General features: G+C 40.2%; 1 protein-coding gene across 1 annotated transcript in view; it reads right to left on the bottom strand.

Annotated features, from left to right (window-relative positions):
- MIOX (myo-inositol oxygenase) overlaps window positions 1-16,470 on the bottom strand; it is a 51,084-nt gene that overhangs the window by 17,412 nt on the left and 17,202 nt on the right. The window contains exons 4-8 of the mRNA XM_073652593.1: window positions 11,615-11,777; window positions 4,958-5,025; window positions 3,151-3,260; window positions 2,866-2,933; window positions 1,032-1,081 (exon numbers count right to left, since the gene is read on the bottom strand). Coding sequence (XP_073508694.1) covers window positions 1,032-1,081; window positions 2,866-2,933; window positions 3,151-3,260; window positions 4,958-5,025; window positions 11,615-11,777 — 459 coding nt within the window. The remainder of the gene's footprint in view (window positions 1-1,031; window positions 1,082-2,865; window positions 2,934-3,150; window positions 3,261-4,957; window positions 5,026-11,614; window positions 11,778-16,470) is intronic.

Below are 16,470 nucleotides of genomic sequence, written 5' to 3'. Positions count from 1 at the left end.
GGATGGTGGATTTGGGTGCCATGCATACCAGGAGGGTGGATTGAGATGCCATACATACCATGATGGGGGATTGGGGTGCCATGCACACCATGATGGGGATGAGGGGTGCCATGAATACCAGGATGGGGATGAGTGGTGCCATGCATACCAGCATGGGGATGGGGGCGGGGGCCACATATAACAGGAAGGGGAGCCATATATACCAGCATGGGGGATATTAGTAGAGAATTGGGGGACATTACCCCTATAACAGTTTCAGCAGCAGACCACCTCCCCCATAACAGTGCATCATGACCACATTTTTTGCTTCAATATTTTTTTCTATTTTCCTCCTCTAAAACCTAGGTGCGTCTTATGGTCTGGTGCATCTTATATTCCGAAAAATACGGTAATCACTGCAGGTTACAGTAATCTGTAGGGGCAGACTTCCATCACATGCCCATCAGGGAACACAATACCTACATCACACACTGCACCAATCTGGGAGTTGCTCTCCCACGTCTTGCGGATGTATGTGGTGTGTTGATTGGCCACAGGGATTGCGTGATATAACAATGACATGCAATCCCAGAGACAGCCGGTACCAGCACCGGTTGTGAGTATAAGTGTTATTATTTTACTGGTGGCAAACATACAAATTGAGAAGGGGTTGTCAGTAGTGGAAATCTCTTTAACAATTAATGGTTTTTACCTGTTCATGGCTGAGACAGCAATATCAATGTATAAGCTCTGGCGACAGGAGGTGGGAACTCAGGAAACAGTTGGGCAAGGCTGTACTATGCTGTAACTCCCATAGAAGTTAATGGAAGTTACGGAAAAAGTGTAGTTGACTGTATTACACGGTTTCCAAATTTCCTACCTTCTGTGGCCGGCAGTTGGGCATTGATATATCCAGCACAGTCCTGAACGTCTTTAGCAATGACCTGTGTTGGACTTTGAAGATGTGACTGATGTACGTTAAGTACCCATTATGCCAGTTTCTTGACCTACAAAGGCAGTTTAGTAGTTGATGCTAAATGGACAAGTCTTACCTCATCTGGTATTGAACACTGGTTAAACTTCAGCACTTGGTACAGATATTCTGCAGGAAAGTAAACAAAACGAGTAGAAAAGCTGCTAGAACCTTCTGCTAAGGTAAATTAACGGGAAATTCTGATACTACACCATCCAAAAATATTGTTCAAACTTCCTTTGACAAAATTCTGCATAGAATCATTTGTGTGAGCTGTGCATTTTTTTCACTTGTGCCCTAAAGTTGTAGGATTATTTAAAACGATCTTACACAACATTTTAGAATACAATTATGATTTCTTACTTTTGTATTGTAAGCTACCTTAATACTTCTTGCTACATTTTCCTAAAATATCCAATATTTATCTCTCTGTATATAATCCATTGTGGACATTAAGCAGTATAAACATTATAGCTCTTCCATTAAAGAAGCACTCTCATTAAGTTTTATATTCATTAAATGTGTATATATGTATGTAATGTAGTGTGAGTTGTAGCGCTATGCCGGCGCCCCTGCATGGTGTCCCCTTCTCCCTCGATGCAGGGATGCCGGCTAACTCACCGCCCTGGCCTCGCGGCATGATTCCTGGCGTTCCCTGCTTCCTGCTCTGTACTGAGTTCCAGCCGTGCACCTAGTGCGCGTGCTTCCCTGCTCTTAAACGGGTAGCATGCTCATATAGTAAATGCCCTCAGCCTGTTCCTGAGAGTCATTTAGTGTAATTATTTCCACCTGCAAGATAGTTCCCAGCCAATTCTTGGGAGTCATCCTGTATAAAAGACTCCCTCAGTTGCCAAGCGACATGTTTAGTAATTATGTAGTGTGGTGTCCTACCAGTGCGGTTGTGAGGTCCCCTGGTCCCGGTGTGGCCAGTATCCTGAATCCAAATCCCTGGTTCCTGTGCGGCCAGTGTTCTGGACCCGATTTCCTGGTCCCGGTGTGGCCAGTGTCCTGAACATGAATCCCTGGTCCCGGTCAGCCAAAGTCCTGAACCCGAATCTCTGGTCCCGGTGTGGCCAGTCCTGATTCTGAAGTCCCCTGGTCCCAGTGCGGCCAGTGCCTGAACATTCTCCACTGGTCCTGGTGCATCCAGTCCTGAACCCGAAGTCCCCTGGTCCCAATGCGGTCAGTGCCTGAACATTGTCCTCCGGTCAGTGTGTAGCTAGTCCCTGATTCAGTATCCTAGACTGGTGTGTCTGAACATAGTCCTAGTCCGTGTCAGCAAATCGGACACCTGGGGTCAGCAGATGCAGTACCTGGATCTGCCTAGAAGTGGTACCTGATGGTTACCTGAAGCCCAATCTGTCTCCACCATCAGGAGCTCAAGTGAACATCAGGTAGCCGCTTAGCTACCCCCCTTCCTAGGCAGGTCTGGCCCTGTGGCACAGTGGGTCCACAAATCCATGTGCGCCACCGTTGGGCATAACATCAGTGTATTAATATACTCGCCTACCGCTGCTTTCTCCATTGTTCAGTGTTGTTCTTCTCCTCTTCTAAGTGACATCACGGCATTTGCGACTAGTCGGCTCACTCTATGCTCTTTCCATGAGCCGGAAGTCTCTGTTACAATGTAAGTCTTTGGAACCTCGTTCTGATGTTCCATAGGCTTATTTTGTAAAAGTCACTTCCCAGTCACACAGTGATCCGGACAGTCTGCAGAGGGGTGAACTCAGTCAGAACAGGAAAAGAACGTTGGACACCAGAGAAAGTGGTTGTAGGTGAATATATTAATACACTCTCACCACATTCCATACACATATGCACACATTTAATGAATAAAAAAGTTAATGGGAGTGCTTCTTTAAATATTGCCTTTATAAAACAGAAAAAGTGATAGGAAAATAGGGTTACGTTACCATCATGACCCCAAGACATGAGTACATTTTCTAGACCACAATTAGGCTTGTAGATGCCGGATTCAGTGCTGAACAGAGAAAATATTCAGATGTGAGCTGTGCTGTTTCCAATTAAATTCTGAATTACTACATTGTACAAATTTGGCCTTTCTATCCATTGCTTTTAAATTGATCATTTGTTCAAATATCCATGGTGCCAAAAATTTTATGGATGATGGAAAAATGGCATAGAGAGATGCTAAATTCTGTCTATAAAATGCAAATAATATAACCAGATTTACTCACCTGTAAACTGGGTGCTTTGTATCTGGATTGTTTTCAAATGTTGTGTCACTGAATACAATAGATTTTTGGAACTTACAACCAACTGGAAAGGTGTCACCAACAACAGCCCACTGAAAAGAGAATAATTGGTTTCTGAGGGAGATTTGCAAAGGTAAATGTGCAAAAATTCTGGCTTAGTTTGCACCCAAAAACTGTGTTACATGTCTTGCACTACATTTACGTGTTTTAGACCCTTTTTGCACCTCATGCATGGGTGAGTGGCTGTGCTGAAAGAGGTGTAGCCTTAAATGTAACACATACATAGTAATTTTATTGAAGTAGCAGTCCAGGAAACCTGACAGTCAATACATGCTGTCCAATCCACCTGCAGCAGATATCAGACACTGGCTGCCTGATTTCAGCCAAGTATGTTTAACTCTGAAACACTGTGGCATTTTAAAGAAAAAACTTTAAAAGCTATCAGGGACCGAGTCACATGGGAGACTAGTTTTATAGTCGGGTCCCCTGCAACTTCTCCCTGCCCACAGCCCTGGAGTGACAGGTCTCTCCCTGCGTACTCATATAGGGAGGGAACGACCATTGCAGTCACTCCAAGGCAGCGAGCAGGGAGAAACAGACTAATCTCACGTGCAGCTCAGTCCCCAATGGCTTTTAAATTATGTTTTTCTTTGAAACACTGCAGCATTTCATTGTTAAACATACATGGTAGAAATTATACAGCCAATGTCTGTCACCATCTTTTAGGTTCCCTTTAATTCATTCTGCCACTGTACATATGTATATGTATATATGTGCGAAAATGCACAGCTTTCACAAATAAGTGTATGCAGGTTTTTGCAAAAAAAAAAATAATTTTATATATATGTGCTCTAGTATTTCCTTATTTAGTTCTTTCTATGTCAAAATTCATGGTGTACTTCTCTTCAGATTGGTCATGTGATTTCAGGGTGACCCCATGTGAATTAAATGCCTTTGAAGGATTCAGTAGAACTTGCCTGAATGATAATATGCTTCAGAAGTGAGAAGGGACATAAATTGCTAAGCTATAATGGTTACTGATGATTAGACATCTCTTAATGCAATTATAATAAATATATTGACAGCTTTTCCATGACTATATACCGTACTTATTATATATTAGATTACTGCAGGGGGTAGGATAATCCTACTGTCACCACAGCAGACAGAGATGGTTCTGTCTCTACCTGCCTATATGATGGTGTCCTGATACATCATGGAATTGATAGTAGAGCATGGATCAGGGTTCCCCCACCAGTAGCCAGTGGCCACCTGATTTGTGGCTTACGGCTGTTTCCTCAAATATGTGGCACTCTCAACTGTACCAAATACTAACTAGGGAAAATATGTCTATCCTCAGAACTCCAATGCTGCTCAGAAGCTGGAATTACAGACATGGCTGGACCGTTTTCTTTTCTATGGAACATTAAAAAGCTTGAATGTCACAATTAGAAATGTGAAAGTCTTATTCTGTGACCCAATTTTTGAGTCAAACATACTATGGTGATGGTGAATAGTGTTAAAAATGCACTAGGATTAAATACTAACTCATACAAATTGAAGATTTTAAAGTTAAGAAACCAAAGAAAAGTCAAAGATATTACAATGACAGTAGCTTGCGCCTGTTCAGACTTGCTTTATTTTGTTAAGATGTGCTGGTCAGTTTTCTATTACTTTGTAATACTAATTTATAGTAGCCAAAGCTAATTATTCTTTTGTATGAAAAATAGCTACTACTGTAATATTCATTGTATATTCTTGACGGTATTTTGCTGATCATATGGGTTACCTGAGGCTCATTCTCCAGGGCCAAAATTTTTCCAATATCATGCAACAAACCAACCAACTGAAACCAGTCTGAAGGAAGAAAATATGTAAATCTCTGGGAGCATATAAAAGATAACAAGAACAGACTGCATTTTAACAACTAGTAAAGAGGTAAAAGCTACAGAACTGTGCAAAAGTTTTAGGCAGATGTGGGAATAAAATGAGTATTATTAGTGTACTTACTCAAAGTGAACAAAAGAGAAATCAAATCTAAATCAAATCAATATTCGGTGTGATCAGCCTTAGCCTTCAAAACAACATCATTTTTTCCAGATAAACTTGCAACAGTTTTTGAAAGAATTGGACAGGGAGGTGGTTCCAAACATCTTGGAAAACCAAACCACAGAATCTTCAGTTGATGTAGGCTTGCGCAAATCCTTCTGTTTCTTCAAGTAATCCGAGACACATTCAATGATGTTGAAGTCAGGGCTCTGTTGGGGCTATATAATCACTTCTAGGACTCTTTGCTTTCCTTTCTAGACTGAGCACAACAACAACATACAAGGTAGTTATACTGCATTATCATTATTATTGCCTCCCAGGCAAAGATTTCAAAGCAGACTGGGTTTTGAAATCTGCTGTTCACGTCTAAAGAAGCACCAGGAAATGTACACTATTGAGGACCATAGATGCAGTGGTTGGCCAAGGAAACTTAGTGCTGCAAATTCATGGAAAACATTGAGGCCAAAAAGTTATGTATTTGTCATGAAAAAAAGGCAAAGCTGTTCAACAATTCACAAAAACTTGAAGGGTGCAGAAACATTGATGAGTCAAAATTGGAAACATTTGCCTGAAACAGAAGACAGTTTGTTTGCCAAAGGGATGCAGAGCAGCACAATAATAAGTGTCAGGCAACAGTGAAGCATGGTGGAGGTTTATTACAAGTTTGGAGGTGCATTTCAGCAAATGGAGCAAATGCAAAGAAATACAGGCAGTATTATCAATTATGCAATATAATCAGGGAGCAATCTGATTGGTTCCAAATTTATTCTGCAGCAGGACAACAATCCCAAACATACAGTCAATGTCATTTAAGAACTATCTTCAGTGTAAAGAAGAATAAATGGAGTCCATAGAACCTTTATCACAAAATCGAGTCCGTCTGGGATTACATAAGGCTAAAGAATGTGTAAATACGTACATTCTCATAAGATCTTGGGTTAGTTCTCCCTGTTGAGTTCCTTCAAAAATTGTGTGCAGATGTCCCTAGAAGAATTGATGCTTTGTCAATGTTTTGAAGGAAAAAGCCACACTAAATATTGATTTGATTTAAATTTCTCTTTTGTTCATTCACTTTGCACTTGCTAACTAAAAAAAAATGAACTACTAAAGGGGTTGTCCAGGTTTGTCACAAAAGTCTGCAGTCACTATATGTGACTGCAAACTTATGAAACCTTACAAAGTACATGCCACGTGTTCTAGAATTCTCCAATGCCAGCGGCCAGTGTGGTCGGTCATTTGACCCCAAGTATGTGATATGCATATTTCCATCCAAATTCTGACTAGACATGCGCAACCTGGCTCAATTCACTTGTACTGAGTGAGTCCACACATGTCTAGTTGGAATGTGGCCCGGAGTATGCACATTGCATAGAATCATAGAATCATAGAATCATAGAATGGTAGAGTTGGAAGGGACCTCCTGGGTCATCTGGTCCAACCCCCTGCTCAAAGCAGGATTCACTAGATCATCTCAGACAGATGTCTGTCCAGCCTCTGTTTGAAGACGTCCATTGAAGGGGAACTCACCACCTCTCGTGGCAGCCTGTTCCACTCATTAATCACCCTAACTGTCAAAAAGTTTTTTCTAATATCTAATCTGTGTCTCCTCCCATTTAGTTTCATCCCATTGCTTCTAGTCTTTCCTTGTGCAAATGAGAATAAAGATGATCCTTCTACAATGTGACAGCCCTTGACATATTTGTAGACAGCTATTAAGTCTCCTCTCAGTCTTCTTTTTTGTAAGCTAAACATTCCCAAATCCTGCAACCGTTCCTCATAGGACATGGTTTGCAGACCAGTCACCATTCTGGTCGCTCTTCTCTGAACTTGCTCCAGTTTGTCTATGTCTTTTTTAAAATGTGGTGCCCAAAACTGTACACAGTATTCCAGATGAGGTCTGACCAAAGAGGAGTAAAGACCGATAATGACTTCACGTGATCTAGACTGTATGCTTCTATTAATACATCCCAGAATTGTATTTGCCTTTTTTGCTGCTGCATCACACTGTTGACTCATGTTCAGTCTATGATCTATTAGTATACCTAAGTCTTTTTCACATGTACTGTTGCTTAGCTCTATTCCTCCCATTCTGTATATGCTTTTTTCATTTTTATTGCCCAGATGTAGTACTTTGCATTTTTCCCTGTTAAAAACCATTCTGTTGGTTGCTGCCCACTGCTCCAGTTTATTTAGGTCTTTTTGAATCCTCTCTCTCTCTTCTCTAGTATTAGCTATCCCTCCTAGCTTTGTGTCATCAGCAAATTTAATCAGTTTACCCTCAATTCCTTCATCTAAATCATTGATAAAGATGTTGAACAATACAGGTCCCAGGACGGAGCCCTGTGGTACCCCACTTGAGACATTCATCCAGCTGGATGTGAAGCCATTTACAACCACCCTTTGAGTACGATCACTAAGCCAGTTATGAATCCACCTAACAGTTGCCTGGTCCATTGCATACTTGGTCATTTTTTCAATAAGGATGGTGTGAGATACTTTGTCAAATGCTTTGCTGAAGTCAAGATATACTATATCTACAGCATTTCCCTGATCCACCCAGTCAGTGATTCTGTCATAGAAGGAAATTAAGTTAGTCTGACATGACTTGTTAGTTACAAACCCATGCTGACTCTGGTTAATCACTTCATTCTTATCCATGTACTTACATACATGTTGTTTAATAATTTGTTCAAAGATCTTTCCTGGTATAGAAGTCAGACTCACCGGCCTATAGTTCCCTGGGTCCACCTTCTTCCCCTTTTTGAAGATAGGAACAACATTTGCTCTTCTCCAGTCTTCTGGGACTTCTCCTGTTCTCCAAGAATTTTCAAAGATTATGGAGAGTGGTTCTAAAATTTCTTCTACGATCTCCTTCAGTACTCTGGGGTGTAATTCATCTGGACCTGGAGACTTGAACTCATTTATGTTAGCTAAATATTCCCTCACAATCTTTCTGTTTACAGATAACTTGGATTCCTCTATTCCTTTAAAAGGACAGTGAAGATCAGTTGATGTTACATTTTCTTTCTGAGAGAAAACAGATGCAAAATAGGAATTAAAAAGTTCGGCCTTCTCAACATCCTCTCTTACCATTTCTCCATTTTCATCCTGTAAAAATCCTATAGCATCTTTGACTTTTCTTTTACTTTTGACATACCCCCAAAATCCTTTTTTATTGCTTTTGACATCTCTTGCAAGCCTTAATTCATTGTCAGCTTTAGCTAACCTGATACGTGCCCTGCAGGATCTGCAGACTGCATTATAATCTTCTTTAGATATGCCTCCCTCTTTCCATTTAATAAACATTTCTTTCTTTCTTTTTAGCATGTGTTTAAGTTCTGTGTTCATCCATCCTGGTTTCCTTAAATGCTTCCCATTCTTCCTACTTTTCGGGATTGTTAACGATTGTGCTTTGAGAATCTCATTTTTAAAAATTTCCCATCCTTCCTGGACATTTTTGTCCTTAAGGACATCCAGCCATTGGATCCCTCCTATTCTCTTTCTGAGTCTCTTAAAATCTGCCTTTCTAAAATCTAACCTTGAAGTTTGAGTCTTCACATGTCTTCCTCCTCTAGTTATCCAAAATTCTATAATAGCATGATCGCTGCCTCCTAGGGTCCCAGCCACCTTTACCTCCTCAACCATTTCCTCCCTGTTTATAAGGATTAGATCCAAAGTAGCAGATCCCCTTGTTTTCTCCCCTACCTTTTGGAAGATAAAGTTGTCAGCAAGAGAGGATAAGAATTTGCTTGACCTGTTAGTTTTACTTGAGAGAGATTCCCAACAAATGTCTGGATAGTTGAAATCTCCCATGACCACTACGTCGTATTTTTTGGAGAACTTGGTCATTTGATACATAAAGAGTTCATCCATATCTTCAGATTGCCCAGGTGGCCTGTAGTAAATGCCTACAATGGTGTCCTTTCCGTTGTTCTCTCCTTGTATTCTTACCCAAACAGTTTCCACAGAACTCCCAGTCTCTGAAGCTTCAATGTCTGTGCAGATATACGCTTTTCTAACATACAATGCAACACCTCCTCCTCGTTTATCAAGTCTGTTTCTTGCAAATAAGTTGTATCCTTTTAGCCTTTTATTCCAATCATGTGTATCGTCCCACCAAGTTTCAGTGATTCCAATGACATCATATTCCTTTTCCTGCATTAGTAGTTCCAATTCGCCTTGTTTGTTGCCCATGCTTTGTGCATTTGTATAAAAACATTTTAGTTTGTGATTGGTTTCTCTTCCTCCCATATTTTTATTATTTAAATTGTTTTGTCTTTGTTCTTCCTTTCCACTTCCAGTAGCAGAGATCTCAATAGTATTTGTCAGCTGTATGGCTTTTTCTGGCCTTTTGCTTCCCTTCCCACATTGTTCTAGTTTAAAGCTCTTCTTGTGTTCATATGACTACCTGCTCCCAGTGCTGACACCGGAGAATCCTGACAGCGTGCACTGTGTGCGCTGTGTGAATTCACAAGTCTGCAGTCACATAGAGTGACTGCAAACTTTTGTGCCAAATCTGTACAACCCCTTTAACACTATTAAAGTGTATCAAAAATTATTCTATTTTTGAAAGTGTTCTTACTTTGCAGTATTTTTTGCACACCTGCCGAAAACTTTTGCACAATGCTGTATACCCATTTAGAAGAAACATTTCACAAAGAGTAAGTAAAATATTTTTGTTATAAAAAAACTTTTTTTTGCTTAGTACTAACACATTCTGTATAACAGAAAATATTACATGATTTTAGTATTAAACCCAAACAGGAATAACATTACTATGCACTGGCAATGCAAACATTGTCAGTTTTTCATTTTACATGCATTGGAGTAATTCAAAATTGTCACAAAAGTGTCCATACAGTGTATAACTGACTTACATACACACTGTCACTGTTGTCCAAGAGGTTTGTGGGATTAGATTAGTTAAAGGGGTTTTCCGGTCTTAAGCTAGAAGTCTGCAGTCACTCTGCATGCTGTGAGGATTCTCTGGTGTTAGGAGCGGGCGTCCATGTGACCACAAGCATGCGATATGCATACTCCCATCCACATTCCAGCTAAACTGTATTCGGCCATGCTCAATATACTTGCATTGAGAGAGGACGGATACAGTCTAGTCGGCATGTGACTGCATGTATGTAAATCCGGTCACTCTCCCGGCCCAACAACGGAGAGTCCTCACAGCGTGCAGTGCATGCGATGTGAGGATTCACAAGTCTACAGTCATGTAGAGTGACTGCAGACTTGTAGTTTAAGACTGGATAAACTCCTTAAAGCTATGTTCACACGTTGTGCTTTTGCTGCATTTTTATATGCAAATTAAAAGCTGCTTTTTACAGTACTAGAAAAAGCTATGAGATTTCAGAAATCTCATGCACACACATTGATTTTTTTCCTGACTAAATTGTAAAACTGCTGCTTTTTTTGAAAACTGAAGCATGTCAATTTGTTGAGCGTTTTTGCAGCGTTTTTTTCACCTATAAAAAGCAATGAGTAAGTGCAAAAAAGCAGCAAAAATCCAGCAAAAAAACCATTGTCATCAGTTTTTGCTGCGTTTTTAGTGAAAAAAGGTATGTACAGCAGGATATGAAACACATTTATTTCTGTGATTTTCTCAAGTTTAAACCAAAATGTCTTGGTCTCCTCACCTGAGCATGGCAGTTAGGATTAGTACACTTTAATTAAATTATATATATATGTGTAAAACAACATTGCCTGACTAATGTGTGAAATTGAACAATACCTGATTAACTCAATAGCTGACCAATGTGTGAAAGTAAATAATTCCTGACCTGCAAAATTCTCTGCTAATGTCTTATTTAAACTATTCCCAACCAATTCAACTCCCCCCGCTGTTTTCACATTTGCAGTTGTATATTTTTTCATGAACTCATAAACTTTTTTGATCAGAATAGTCACTATTTTTTATAGACATGAAAATATTTTTCCACTAAATAATTTGATCAAATTCCCATTTTTTTCCTAAAATGTTTTATGGTTTCACATACATCTTACATTAGTGGTCTAACACCTTGCATTGTTCATGCTTGCATGGTGGAAGCAAAGCTGAATTTTTGGGATCCTGAAAAACACAGCATAAAACGCAGCAAAAAAAAAGAAGCAAAAACGCAGCAAGAAAAGCAGCAAAAGAGCAAGCAAAACCTGTTTTTTTGTCTGCAGCTTTTTTACTGCCAAAAGTAGCATAAAAGCAACGTGAGAACATACATATATGTAAGTATAAGTAAACGTGAGAATATAGCCTTAATATAGTTGAACAGCTGCTACACAAAAAGTTTGCATCCTTTGCAGGATGTATATAATAATCTGTTGATGCAAGATTCATTTGTATATTTTTGTATACAGTATTTGTTAGGAGATATATTTTGTAGCATGTTTGTACCTTTGTCTGGGTGAGCCTTTCGGATACCCTCTGCTGTTTGGTACGCATGGAAGGAGTTTGGGAAGTCCACATCAGGATCAGATTCATCCACCAGATTATCTAGCAAACTTAAAGCCTCCATGACACTCATCTTTTTATGCGTACAAGAACTCCAGAGAGCGTGCTGGATAGAAAATTGTTATAATATTTTAAGATGGTACTGGACACAAACATAAGCCGTGGACCCCTTCTATTCATACTAATATAATGTTATGGATGCATAATTTGAATTGTTCCCATTGAATGCTCCATTTTATCTGCAAGAATTGATAAGAGTTCTGCTGGACGGGGTCAGGAGTACAGCTTCTTACCTTGACCTGGAATGACATAATCGGCGCGTCGTGATGCAGACGTGATGTCACGCCAGGTCAGCAAATCAAAAAAGGCCCTTGGATGCCAACAAGTAAGAGGTGGTACTCCTTCTCCCACATAGTGGCCAAAGGCTAGTGTCATGTCTGATGGAACGGGACTTGACAGCTTTTAACCTACAGATAACAGGCTATGATTTTTTTTCTAGGAAGAAAGTGATACTCCAGCCGCTTTCCGAATAAAATAGTAAACTTTATTCCAACATTTTAAAATTGGGACATTCTCAGGTATATCCAAAAAGATTTAATCCCTTTTCCTATGACCATATCCAGATCCTTATTCATGGATAAAGACCTGGTTAAAGTCCGAAACGTTGTAAGAAAAAGGATTACGGTAAATCTTTTTGGATATATCTGAGAATGTCATGATTTTAAAATGTTGGAAATGTTGGAATAAAGCTTATTATTTTATTTGGAAAACAGCTGGAGCATCACTTTTTTCCTTGAATTTTCACTGTGCCACATGGGCAGAAATGGCTTTCTCCGTGATCATACTCTCCTGATCAAAATCAAGGGGACCTGTGGGGATAGCATGACATCGATAGTAGTCACATATTAGCTGCACAAGGAATATTGATGGGCAATAGTGGTAGAACATTAGCACCATGCACAGCTTTTTGGATTTCAATGCAGAACACAGTTCTCATGGAAATATAAAATACATAAAATATAAGTTTATTAAATTAAATAATTGGCCCATTAGCATTAATAATTTAGTGAATCAACAGATTTCAAGCCTTCTTTGAATAATGGAAAATCTCTTAAGAACACTTTTTGCCTATCCTTTAATAGGGGATAAATGTATGATCATTGGGGTTCCCATCCATGGAATTCCCATAATCACTAGATTGGGGGGACCTGTGTACCTTGTTCTTCTTTAACAACCATGTGCATTTTAATATGGTAGTTGAACATGCAGCTAAATGGGGCTTATAAAAACAAAGGCGCTCAGCAGTGGGGGTCCCAACTGTGAGGCCCCGACTGATCATATATTGAACTGTTTGAATAGTGTAGTCGCCCATGTATGATCCAGCTCCATATTTAAGATCTTGAATATTGTAGTTGACCATGCTTGCTCTTGCTCCAATTAAAGGGAATCTGTCACCACATTTGAGCTAGGTAAACCATTAATATGGATATACAGGCTATAGACTGAATAAAAAAGTGATATCTGTCTGTCTCACATTTCATGCAGAGAAATCATCTTTTAAGACTTTATATTAATGAGCTCTTCCAGGATATGGGCAGGCTGCTGTCGGGAAGAAAACACTGCCTCTGCACTTCATTAGCATATGTTTCTCCTCCCTTCATCATTCCTACGTCCATGTGACATCGGGAGCTTGAGATGAAATTGCGCGCCAGGGCATTTCAGCTCCCTTCATTCCTCCTCCGTATTCCACCCTTCTAAGGGCATAGGCTTCACTTTCCTTCTGCGCAGGTGCTGGTGAATCACTGGTACTTCCGCTCCCAGTTTCAGGAGGGCACCTTTTCTGCGTGCCACGGAACACTGGGAGCGGGTATGCCAGTGACTCGTTGGCACCTGCGCAGAAGAAGTGAAGCCTATACCCTTAGTAGTACGGAACATTGAGGAGGAACAAAGTGAGAAGGAATGCGCAGGTGTGCCATTTCATCTCAAGCACCCAATATCACAGGAATGTAGGAATGATGAGGGGAGCAGAAACATCTATCTATATATAAATAAAAATGTAAATGTTCGTTTGTTCAAAATCTTAAATCTCTGAAAGTTCTTTACCGATTGCTTTGAAATTTTGACACAACATTGCATTCGAATACATGCATGTTTTTATATACCTACTATGCTTTTATACACCAGCTGTTGGACGTAAAAGCAACAGCGAGAGGGGGGGTTTCTTCTAACTGTTATGATATGCAACATATACTAAGGAAAGATAGGGGAAAGCTGTCCCTACAGTAAGACTAAGCTGAATCCCTACGATGTAGCGGGCTGCCTGTTCCTAGTGAACAGACCCGCCTTAGTCCTTGGCTAGTCTGAACGAAGACCTATAGAATTAAGGGAGGGGTCCCTAAAAGAACTAAAGACTGGGACAAAAATGGGACACCTCCTAAATAGAGAAGTTGTTGCAGAACACAAAAAAACAAACTGACAAAAATGTACTAGAGGTCCCAGAGGACCAAGCGAACTGACAGAGAAAGGCACCGAAGCACCAGGCTAGAGAAACAGTCAAACACTGAAGTCCAGCACAGCCAGAAGGGCGGAGCTGGAATATAAAGGCAGATGGTCACGTGACCGCAAACCACAAGATAGAAAAAACAAACAGGAGGGTTCTAACACTAACAGTCTATTCAGTAGGACTATCAGCTGTGTATCCACCAGACTTCTGCACAACACAATTGATGGTCCCAACCCCATTTATAAGGCAAGAAATCCCACTTATTAAACCTGACAGGGCACACCTGTGAAGTGAAAACCATTTCCGGTGACTACCTCTTGAAGCTCATCAAGAGAATGGCAAGAGTGTGCAAAGCAGTCATCAAAGAAAAAGGTGGCTACTTTGAAGAACCTAGAATATAAGAGATATTTTCAGTTGTTTCACACATTTTTGTTAAGTATATAATTCCACATGTGTTAATTCATAGTTTTGATGCCTTCAGTGTGAATGTACAATTTTCATAGTCAAGAAAATTCAGAAAAATCTTTAAATGAGAAGATGTGTATACACACACTTACATTTTTATTTATATAGATATATATATATATTATAAATTTAGATACGGATTGCTTCTCACATGTACGATAAATAATATGTTGCATGTTCTAGAGTCGGCAAACCAGACAATCTCTATATCTACACAGACAATGGAACAACAAAAAATATTGTATACCCACAAGCATTAAATATTTTAGAAATGTGCGCTTTCTCTTTTCTTTCTTTTCCATTTAACCAGACTGAGGCACAGCAACACATGGCCGGGTACAGCTAGTATGCTAATAAAATGTGGAGGCAGTGTTTTCTTCCCAACAGCAGCCTCCCCATATCCTGTAAGAGCTCATTAACATAACGTCATAAAAGATTATTTTTCTGCAACAAGGTATGAGATGTGACACAGACAGGTATCACTTTTTTTATTCCATCTATAACCTGTATGCCTATAGTAATGGTTTACCTAGCTCAAATGTGGTGACAGATTCCCTTTAAAGTCTAAGGAATACATCTTCTGCGTGTGAATATACCCTAAGAGTTCCAAAGCATCAGAACTATTCATCTTTGTAGGTTGTTTTGGAGATATAATCAGGAGTTTCTTTACGGATATATTAGAAGTAAAACCACTACAATCATACAGTGCCATTTGGAGGGTAAAGAGGCTCCACCAGAGGTTCATGTATATGAAACAGAGGTCCTCAAAGTACATCATTTCACTGCTTGACAAGTGAAATTGCCATACCCATTCCTTCCCACCAACCACAATATCACAAAATAAAAAACACATTAGTTGGTAAAAAACTATTGTAACTAGTGCCCCAGAATACATCGGGGAGCCCGACAAAAAATCATGACACTTCACCACAGTGGTCCGCTGGGCCACTTCTGCACCTGGCTATTTTTCACGCCTATAACTCAGCCAGGACATGCTTGCACATGGCAGCATCCTTCTGCTGCAATCTTCCTTCATGAATATGTAAGGGTGATGGACTGTGTTGTCGCGTTTCTACCCCTGAAGACACCAATCGCATTGTGCGTATTATGTCATGCGTCTTTGTATATATCAGGTCATGTGAATTGCATGGTAATATACGGTGTGTAGTAGTGCTATAAGTAGTGTATAATGTGGGATGTGATAATGTAAGGCATAGTGTATTGGATAGGTAGAATAGGGATAGATTGTTGACTGTAGCATAGGTAGTGACGATAGGGTAAATTAGGATAGAGTTAATGTTGGGACTAGCCCACAGTGGGAGCGGTTAGTGTTAGGGCAAGTGATGCTTCCTGTGAGTAAGAGAGTTCGAGTTTGGAGTGCTAAGTGAGCAGTGCTGTCTAAGGGGTGATCCACAGAAAGAGGAGACCAGAGGTGAGGGATAGCGAGATCCTGAAGAGAAGTGACTGATGAGACAGAGGCCTTCCGGGGAAGGGCTCTCGGTGAGGACGCTGAGTCACGATCCCCGAAGATTTTAACACTGAAGGTAACGGGGCTAAAAAGGACTCAGTTCGTGGGACTAGTGGGGGCCCCGAGCGGTACATGCAGGGCGCCAATAGTGGAAGAAATAGGATGCAGAACCGTTGAGCGAGTAGGGAGACTTGCTGATCAGGACTGTGGTGTTGAAGCTGGGTTGTGGCAAAGTAGGGCAAAACAATGTGCTTCACTAGCCCTGAAGTAGATTACACAGTAAGGATACTGTGTGAAGGAGAATGCTCCGTATGGTAGAGGAAATGACCATAAGACTTTGTACCTGCTATCCCTTGTATGTAA

The sequence above is a fragment of the Phyllobates terribilis genome, unplaced genomic scaffold (assembly GCF_046119375.1).
Source record: "Phyllobates terribilis strain yellow unplaced genomic scaffold, ASM4611937v1 Scaffold_11__3_contigs__length_659146591, whole genome shotgun sequence".
Classification (NCBI taxonomy): Eukaryota; Metazoa; Chordata; class Amphibia; order Anura; family Dendrobatidae; genus Phyllobates; species Phyllobates terribilis.
This window is presented reverse-complemented; position numbering and strand designations above follow the sequence as displayed.